This window comes from Ooceraea biroi, chromosome 8 (genome assembly GCF_003672135.1).
Source record: "Ooceraea biroi isolate clonal line C1 chromosome 8, Obir_v5.4, whole genome shotgun sequence".
NCBI classification, from domain to species: domain Eukaryota; kingdom Metazoa; phylum Arthropoda; class Insecta; order Hymenoptera; family Formicidae; genus Ooceraea; species Ooceraea biroi.
Window position 1 is genome coordinate 11,722,967 of NC_039513.1, and position 9,871 is coordinate 11,732,837.

The 9,871-nt window shown below is 46.5% G+C and overlaps 2 protein-coding genes across 2 annotated transcripts; one reads left to right on the forward strand and one right to left on the reverse strand.

Annotated features, from left to right (window-relative positions):
- Window positions 1-75: 75 nt before the first annotated feature.
- LOC105280747 lies at window positions 76-2,137 on the forward strand. The gene is made up of 2 exons (XM_011341510.2): window positions 76-1,260; window positions 1,402-2,137. The coding sequence occupies exons 1-2, from the start codon at window positions 277-279 to the stop codon at window positions 1,708-1,710; spliced, it is 1,293 nt and encodes a 430-aa protein (XP_011339812.1). The 5' UTR covers window positions 76-276; the 3' UTR covers window positions 1,711-2,137.
- LOC105280746 lies at window positions 1,787-4,301 on the reverse strand. Its single transcript, XM_011341509.3, has 2 exons — window positions 4,185-4,301; window positions 1,787-3,080 (listed from the first exon to the last, which is right to left on the reverse strand). Exon 2 carries the CDS (start codon window positions 3,078-3,080, stop codon window positions 2,361-2,363), a length of 720 nt encoding a protein of 239 aa, XP_011339811.1. The 5' UTR covers window positions 4,185-4,301; the 3' UTR covers window positions 1,787-2,360.
- Window positions 4,302-9,871: the final 5,570 nt, after the last annotated feature.

Genomic DNA, 9,871 nt, shown 5'->3' on the forward strand with positions numbered 1-9,871 from the left:
CCGAACCTGATTTTCTCCGATATTGCGTAGCACGCAATGTCAGAAAAGCTATTTATAAAACTCTCGATATCATCCGGAAAAAGCGGGATAGCGGCCAGCCGACTGATTGCCTTCCCCGGCCGTTGTCGATCGTTGTTGCAAAGAAAGAACGATTGCCGTGAGGTCCCTCACCCCGAGGATCCAAGATAAAGCGGGGTCAAAGATGATGAGACATTCGCGGATGCATCAGTGCATCGATTTCCTCGGAGCGCGCACGTTCGCACCGATGACGCGAAAATGATCGTTCGCCATAGAACACCGTGGATGATCGGGGTGACGATCGCGTTGCTCGTCCTCCTCGCGAGCATATCGTCCTCGACATCGATGAAACTGCGAAAGCCACGTAAGAGACCCACGCCGACAATCCCGCATCAGCAGTCCAGGGTGGGACCAGTGATCATAAGAGTGATACACAAGTACAACGACGAACTCGCGCGCGGCAAATCGCCCAATTGCACCGGTGGTATTTGCAAAAATGCGCACAACAAACTCGATCTGGACGAGGCGTTGTCCGAGCAGGACAACTTCCTCCCGGATCAGGAATCGTTGCGTTACATCGTCTACCCAAAGAAGTACGAGCATTTCGTGTCGAAGAAGAACACGGGACACGGGAGCAGATACCGAAGATACGTTGCGCTTCCGGAGCCGATCGATTTGTCAAACGCGAGCGACCACGCGGTGCTGGATCGCGACGGCAACGTGAGCAAAGCGCTGAGGAGCGAGAACAAGGCGAAGCTGAAGAAGGTCACGCTGCTGAAGGCTCCTAAGCGGGTTTGGATCAAGGAGCCCTCGAAATCTTTGAGCGAACCGAGCAGAACCAGAAGAAGCCTCGACGGTAATTTCTCGCGGAGGAACGCGAGCGATTATGCCGCGCAGAGAAGAGCCGTCATGGAAAGATACTACGCTCGGCAGCGCGAGATAAACTCGCGATACGCCAATCGGACGAGCAACGCTACCCTGTTTAGACTCGGGCTCGAGCAGCCCAACAGAAACTGGACAACGAGAAACGGCACGGTTTTCCGTCCACCAGTAAGAATCAATCCGATATACAACGAATCGCGGACGATAAGCAGCGTCCAGAGGAACACGTTGGATCATTACGTTACGCCCACACCTTGCACGAACATATCATTATCTGGCACATTTGCACCGAAGACGCTAAGACACGTTAAAGATTGCAGCAGTGAAAACAACGACGACTCCGACGAAATCGACGAATCGGTAAGTTAATAATAATCGGTAGTTTTGCCGGCGTATTGGAAAATTTGTGTAAATTTCTGGTATTTTATATTTTACTGCTTTCGTATTGTCCACTATACGTTAAATGGCACAACGTTACAAATTAAGCGACTCGTTTTCCAGAACGAGGAGGGTTCTCAAGTCTGGGGAACGTGCAAAGGAAAGCTCGTGTACCAACACAATTTGCTGCTAGGACTAACAGGTCCCTCGAATCTCGAATCTTTATTCGAAGTGTTCATTGATGACTCCATCTGCATCACTTGTGTGAAGGCGGTGCCATATAACAATACCAGGGCGACGGTCAGCATAGACTCCGGTGGACGTGGAAACGACTACGTAAGACTCAAACTAAAGGGTTACAAGAACAAGGGATTCTCCTACATAATAAAAATCTGGGCTGTCGGGAAAATCAATAATTATTGCAACATGTAGTCGAGGCGTGAGCAAAAAAAATTTCTTCTGAATATGTATGAGCTCGCCGCTGATCAAATAATGTTACAAGCCATATATGTGGAAAATCTTTAATATAAAAAATTGCGTGTATCTCATAAGTATATATACGTTTTACAACATCAATTAAAACTTGTTTAGGCTATCATACGACAATAAGCGATAATAATCTCGAAGCGCATACGTAAAATACGTCACGAGGAACGCAGAACTCTCGAAGAAACTCTTGCGCAAGTTGTAAAAATAATCCGAGAGAGAGCTTCCTACTAATACATTATATATATATAGTATGTAATATATAGTAATAATACTAATTGAATAAAATTTTCGAACTTTGTCGAACATTGTCATGCAGATTGGAGATTGTTCCAAGCAATTGCAATGTGTTTAGATGTAAAAGTATTGAGTGCAAATCTCGATCGAACCATTACACCGACGCATCCTCTCCAACACGTGTTATAACGACGATTTCATAATTTTCTAAAAAAGAATAAAAAAGAAAAAAGCGAACAGAATTTTACTCTTTATCATGGCACCATGGCATTCGCATTCCGTAACATTAAAAAAATTTCGCCAAGTCTTTCTCCCCTCTGCCTATGCATCGCATTCAGTTCAGAGTACTGCCAATTAGCTCAAGCCCTCTTCGGCACGGAAGACGGAAGAGGCGGCGGTGGTACGTCTGGTATTTTTTCCTCCTCCTCGTTCTTCGTGCGGTCCCTCCTCTCGTCATGGAAGCTCGGCAGCAGGTGACCGGAATCAGCGTTCTTCGGCGTGGTCGCCGGGATCGGTTCCAGGGAGCCGTAAGGCTGGTAATCGATGTAGTAAGTACCGGGTGGTACGAGATGCGAATTGAAGCCGTTGTACGTGTAGACGTTGTACGGCTCGTAGTAAAAGGAATGGTAGCTGGGGTAGAAGCTCAACGGCACTTGCCCGTTCTTCTTCGGGGAGTGCTTCGGGGAATCGCCATTCCTCGTGGTATCCTCCTCTTTTCTGCGATCGTGTTGCTTCCCGATACCGAAACTCGTCGACTCGACCAAACGCGACGTCGAGGAGGAAGTGGACGGTGAAGCCTGCACTGGATCCTTTCCCGAGGGTTTACCACCGGCGGCGACCAGCGGCGGATAGTGCGTTACTTGCGATCCGGCAAAGTGAGGAGCTATCTGTGTATAATAGAACGGTGGCACATAGCCGACGGCGGTTCGATGGATGACCGGCTGAATCACTGGGAACGCCCGCGACGGCGACAGATTCTGATTGCTCGTGATCACGACGTTGTACACCTTCGGTACTCTGAGGAGACCCGGTGCGGCGGCCGCGATGGCTATCACCGCGCACACGATCAGTAGCTTCATCTAGAAGAAGAAGAAACGCTCTGGTTAGTCGATATCGGTGAGTGTATCTGTGTAATAAATAAAGAAATTTATTATAAGATTGTTAATGACGAATGCGTGATTATCACGTATGATTATCATGCGTAAACTGAAAACCAAGCTAGCTGTCACGCTATTTTATTGATGAAGCGTGCATGCGTACGTGCGACTGAAAATATGCGGCATGGAGAACAGCATCGGCCAAGAAAAAGGGCGTGTTCCCGTGTGCCGTGTGGAAGCGGCCGACATCATTATTGTTTCTGGAAAGGTAGCCGACACCGGTGGCGCAAGTACCTCGCGTGTGAGCACGTAAAACGGCATAACCGATCCACGAAATACGCGTGCACAGCATGTTATCCCGAGCATGTTCATAGGCGTGTACTCGAGCTATCGCGTTCAGCGAATTTCTATCGTGATTGAAGTTCAAGCTCCCAGGGTAATGGCTAGCAGAGCATTACAAGGTCGCAATGCGGTATTTCCAACAATATCGCACCTAAAATAAGCGTTAATTTTAGCCCCGTTGCTGCTATATTTGTTATCATGCACGAAAGTACAGAAGATTGTTACCGGTGCATGCGAATGCAGGTAATCTTTACATAGGAATACGGATAATTTGCGATGTAAAATGTAAGGGTTACCTTACAAACAATATCAAGTAAGCAAAATATTAATATTAAAGAAAAATCTCAATATGCTCCTTTTTTCTATTTCTCATTCATGATGATAAAATGAAAAATAAAATTCGTATCTGCGATGCGAATAACGTTTGTATCTTCCATCATGCTTCAGCCGCGTGTTGAACCAAGAATGGAATCTTTAGCCGTCACCTTTAGCCGATGAGCAGGAAATCAGACGTCAAGCGGAAAGGGTTGAAAAGCATGACTAAAGTTGGCTTTGGTCTCGTCGCGGTGAGCGCGCGGCCGAGCAAGATCGCAGGAGGCGCCAACAATGAATCACCTCATCAGCATTCGCGGCGCCGTGGATTCGCACGTATCACTTCCTACCTCTCTCTCTGATAAACCTCCACAGTCGCACGTTCACCTTGCCGAATCTGAAGCTGAAGCGGGCCCGTTCTCGTGTACTCACCTTCTCGCGTCGTTATCAGCTTCTCTCTTGCGTGCACGTTTCCCGGCACAAGCGGGGGATCTCAGCGAGAAGCTGACACCACAAGTAGCAAGAGCGCTGCATGGGCCCGTAGTATATATGGCCCATGGGGTTCCAGGGTTCAAGTCCCACCTCCCCCACTACGGGGACTCTCGGCGAAAGTACTCTCCGATCGGTACTATAACGTCCAACTTCTCGGACCAGCCTATATCAGCCGGTAGAACTGTAGAAGGACAGCCGTTTGCGATACGCGCCTCCTCCGCCGAGTGCATCGAGTGCAGCGAACAAACGGACGACGCTCCTTCGTCTAGAAGGTACGCGCGCACGTTCAGGGTACGGCGGGGGAATCGCTTTTGAAATCGCACGAGCGCGTGGATGAGACGAAGACGCGGTAACTCGAGGGATCGGCATGAGCCGTTCTTATATAATTGCCAGGTTGCACAATGGACCGTAACACTATGCACGCGTCCCACGTAGGTACGCGGACCGCTGATCCAGATTGTCCCGCGAGATTGTTCCTCGTTGCACGAGGAAGGAAACGGACCCTCGGAAAATTAATTATGTGCTTCAATTGTGTGCCGCGCAGCTGCCGGATTTTCAAAACCGACTGGTCGCGCGCGTGTTGCACGTACCGCTATGATATTCGCACTCTGCAGGTAGAAACGTGAAGCATTGCTAATTGATAGTTGCACATGAATGAACGAAAAATACAAGTGTACCACATACTTTTATTATACACATAGACAATTGTCAATCATTTCGTTGACGGATCCGCTACTGTACTGTAACGCGAGTCTATTACCCTAACGTTCAATTAGCGTGAACGAGGTGACACGTACTAATCACCCCGCCTTCCTCGCCCTTCGCACTGCCGGCTAAGTTCATAAATAACTCGATAATAATGCATTGATCTGTACAGGGTGGTTCACCTTGGCGTTTCGTTCCTTAATTCACCTTCTAATTGCGGTCACTTAGTCGCTACGCTTATCCTTGAGACAACGCGATACGCAAGGAAACGCACAGGGAAAGATGCAGAGATTTCAAATATCAATTTCGAAAAATACAAATTCTCCTTTGCGGGAATATGTAATAGAATTATAGCAACCCCCTTAAACGATAATACTCGAAGTCATGAAAAGTTATATCTATAAATGTCGTGTCCCTTCATTTAGTACAAATAAATTTAGATTTGACTAAATTTTACTTGGAACACTTTCGGATCAAACCTAGGTACGTACGTGCGTGTGCGTGTGTTTCAAAGAAGATTCCGCAATTCTGATTTCTCTTGCTCACGGACACGCGTCGTCCCGTTGCGTGCTCGCTCATTTTCGTTTACTGACGTGCAGATAGACGAACGATAAACGACGAGAATGCTGGCGATTGCAAAAGAGCTTCATGCAAATCGCGCAACATCCAGAATTCCGCTCGCGGATCGGCCGCTCGGTAGGTAGGGCGAAAAAAGGCACCCCATTGGAATTCAGCGACGTGGTGCGCACAACTCGGCAAATCGATGCATTGAAACATCAGCGTACACGTGGAAGCTCGCGCTAGGCCTCGCGCATAATGCTGATGCCCCGTATTATTCGCGGTTTAACGAACGCATGGAACACATCTACGCATTCGATTACGAGCGACTGCGAGACCTCCAACTCGAACTCCGCGTACGCAATACCGTAATGCGTAGTACCGATGCGGTTGTACGAGACATCGTGATTGTAGATTACAGTAGATCAGAGCACGAATTTCTCGCGTTGTAAGAAAAGAAAAAAAAACTTAAATACCCTTAACTTAAACCTTAACTTAAGATCGCTCGCGTGTTCACGAGGCTACTTATTTTTTGATTATACTTCAGCGATGCTCGAGTAACGCGCGATTTTGTTATCCACTGCATTAATATAATAAAATATGCTGTATCAAGATGCAATAAATTATAAACTATATTAATGTAAGAAGCAATTCTGACGTCACGCCGCGATGACACAACGTAGCGTGAGTCGTGTCCGCATTGCTTATCGCGCGTAACGTTGAGATCCGATAAATCGCCGATCGGAATCGACTCGGATCGACCAGTTTGATTCAAATCGACTCGATCGGTATGTAACACATTCTCCGCAGTAGCAGAATCGGGAAATTCGGGAGGAAGACGATCATCAGCAACACCAGGGGCGACAGCAGCAGCAGGATGTTGGCGTACACCACCAACCACCAGATCGGCGACGATCCTCCCAGAACCGGCTCTAGCATTATGATCCTCCACCGGTCAAGAGGTCGCACGCACAAGCATGAGAACGCAAGTGGAAGCGAGACACCCGCGAGTGTTCCGAGCTATCCGGTTTCGAGAAGGTAAAGCACTCTCCGACCATGGTCGATCTTTCATTGTCGATACGCTTCGACGCGCTGGAAGGAAAGAAAAATGTTTTAAGTGTCGTCCTTTTTCCTCTCGATAATTTGTACAAAGCGCAATTAGAAACTTAATTGACTTAACGTTACAAAAGCGCGATTTCATATCGATTCTCGAAGCGTATAAACTTTATTGCGAGCGCTTAATTGATGCGTTTCAGTGTTACGTAATTCGCATCGACATGTCTGCAAGTTAAAAGAGTATTAAAAGAGTTATTAAACTAAAATGCGTGCAGATGTAAATTAAAACGTGTACTATTGCAGAACATATTATCGGATTATTTAAGATACGATGACTGAATATGCACGCTGTATCAATTATCTGTTACGCCGATCCGGAGTGAATTACTTATCGGTAATTATGCAACAAACTTGTGTGCTCGCAATAGTTGCGCAATGTGCTAGAGTCGGTTGACCGAACATCGGGACACCAATTCCGAAATCGGTTCGATCCAAATTCTTTCTTTAAACGGAACACACACGGACAATCCGTCAATATTTCTTCGCGCCATTTATACATTTGCTTGCCACTCGCTTGCTAAAAAGAACTCAGAAAACCAGATAGGTGAGTCGGCAACACCTTAACACGACCGAGATGTCTTGCAACAGCTATCGCACGCCGTGTTCCTAATAAAATTGATAAAACCGCGCGGATTCGTGAGAGAGATTTGCTCTTTCATCGAGTTCATGGCCCCTATTTCCCCGTGTTTCTCATTCTGTCGAAAGCGGTTGATTGTCCTTGTACGAAACGGAGTTAGATTCGCGATAGGAGTTGCCGGACGAGCTTGCGAGACCACGAGAAATCGGGAGAAATAAAATCACGCTGAAAGAGGGGGAGAGAGAGAACGAGAAAGAGAGAGAGAGAGAGATCAAAAGAGGAAAACGAGGGGGAAAACGTTCGATGCGAAGACTCATTCCAATCTCCATAATGCGCAGGTAATAACGCGACAAAGACGGCTTGACTCGACGTATTGCATTGAGAAAAGTGAAATTTTCGCGATTGCGTAAGAGCCGTATAATACTAGTATTCAACGCGGCGTCATCATATAACGCAATCTAAATGTGCAACGTAATGTCAATGATCAAGCGTAACGCGATAAGCAGCTGCGTTTTACGCAGTCGGAGTAAATGCCGATTGCGTAAGCGCGTTACCTGTTCGAAGTGGAGCATCCATTGCTTTGCTCTGAGCTCTACTGGAGTGATCAAAGTGATCTTTTGATAACATATTCTTCCCCGATACATAATTAGATGAAACGGAATAATGGAAAAAATAATATTTTACTTTGTTACATTCGTTATTCATTGTTAAATTCGATAATACGAGATAATAAAGTTTAGAAGAGTGTGTCCGTGTGCGGAAATAATTCTGTTCTCCACAGAAAATGTTGAAAACTGCTGACGGTTGTCGGACACGAAGTAACATTCTTACTACCTGATCATTAAGCGCTTACGTCAAATCACCTTTTACTTGCTCCAAGTCTACCATAACTATGTGTACATGTGAGCAGAATAGTACACCCGACTGATGCTGCTTTACTGAGTACGGACACACGTGCAGAAGCGCGATCTGTTCATTCTTCATAAATTCATTCAACGTAAATCAACATACTCTAGCACGCTGTGGAAAAAGCAAGCCAATTGTGTAAATTAGACAGAAAGACGGACACGTTGACGGGTCCAAAACTAAATGACACAACTCGAAATCGCCAACAAATTCTTCTCTCAGACGACTGTTGTACGACAACGCAAGACACAGCAGCTGCAGCTGGCTGCTCGGTGCAAGCAGACGCGGGTGCCAATGCAACCGATATATAGCACATCCTCTCCACCCTACCTTCCGCTATATCTCGACGGCTCCCGAGCTTCGCGTCGCGACGTCCGCGATCGACCGCATCGTTACCGGATCACTGCCGCGAGATGAGCTTTATCCTCTCAGTGCGTGCGCCGCGATGCACCCCCGACGACGCGCCGGGTGTCACGACGTGGAGCAGCGCCGCGCGCCACCGACTATTCCGACGGATTGGCACGTGGACGCACGCACGCACACACGCACGCACGCATTTTCGGTTTTCCGCGTTTCACACGCGCGATCACCGCGCGGATGTCACACCGAGAGAAGCCGCGGTCGTTCAGCTTCGAGCTACGAGCTGGCTCGCGCACGATGCGAGCAGACGCGCGCTCGCTTTCCGTGGACTGAGAGCGTTAAAGTTCGCGGCCGGTCTCCGACGGACTTTCCCTTTCTTTCGGGTCTTTAGACCAGCGGCGGCCGGTGTAATACCGGGACAAGGCGGCCGCGTGAAGTCACCCAGTTACCACACACGCCACGAGGAACGTGAAGAGATGATCGCGCGATGAGAGAGAGAGAGTCCGCCGCGTCCGATCCTTGAAATGTTACAATGTTAGTTTATAAATGATTTATGAAAGAACATCACGAATTTTGGCTTCCATTATAATCGTGCAAGAAATCGATAAAATGCTGTATAATGTATAGATGTCACAATAATAAAACTAAAATAAAAATTATCGAGATATCGAAAGGAGTTTATTACGTGTGCATATAAAATATGTTCTTTTTTTATACTCTTTTAAACGCTTTTGTACAATTGTTTGTACTCACGACTTCTCATGCGAGATTATACATTTTACTTTATCTTTAACCGTAGTGAACGCGTCGTGCCTTTATTACCCCACATTCACTTGTACATACACGAAAACGCATTTCATGCATTTCAAGTAATGTTCTTTTGATGTCTTATACGTAATCCTGAACTTCCTATAAATAATGAAACTCTCGTGAATCTTCGTAAAATCGTCGCATAAGTAGACAATCGAGCTATACGTACATTACGAAATACATTATACTTCTTCGTAGAAAAATAAAGATCTTATTGCTCTTGCTAGGAACAATCATTCTGGTAATTCTGACATTGCCTGAAGCCTGAGTGCAACACCCGATGATCAGCCGTCAGTGAAGCTGACGCCGAAGCCAGCCATCGTTCCAAAATCCTGAAGCACTTATGTAGTCATCTATGCAAACACGCGGATCATACGAGTGAACGTTTCCAGAAACTCGACTTGCTACATCTTCGAAGAGAAGATATGGAAAGTTTACCATTGCTAATATCCCGCTGACTTGAAATACGCAGTTGAAATATGAAAAACATGTAAATCCGTCGAAAATAGAAATATAACAAAATAGCAAATCGTCCTTTCGCGTTCCTTTCTTGATCGACAGGATTTTATTACTATTGATTCGATATGCAAAATAG

What these genes read in the sequence shown, in the direction of transcription:
- LOC105280747 (XM_011341510.2), top strand. Translation starts at nt 277, where the DNA reads ATGATCGTTCGCCATAGAACACCGTGGATGATCGGGGTGACGATCGCG. An exon ending in CCGACGAAATCGACGAATCG is followed by an intron (nt 1,261 to 1,401) that starts GTAAGTTAATAA and finishes CTCGTTTTCCAG; the next exon opens with AACGAGGAGGGTTCTCAAGT.
- LOC105280746 (XM_011341509.3), bottom strand. Translation starts at nt 3,080, where the DNA reads ATGAAGCTACTGATCGTGTGCGCGGTGATAGCCATCGCGGCCGCCGCA.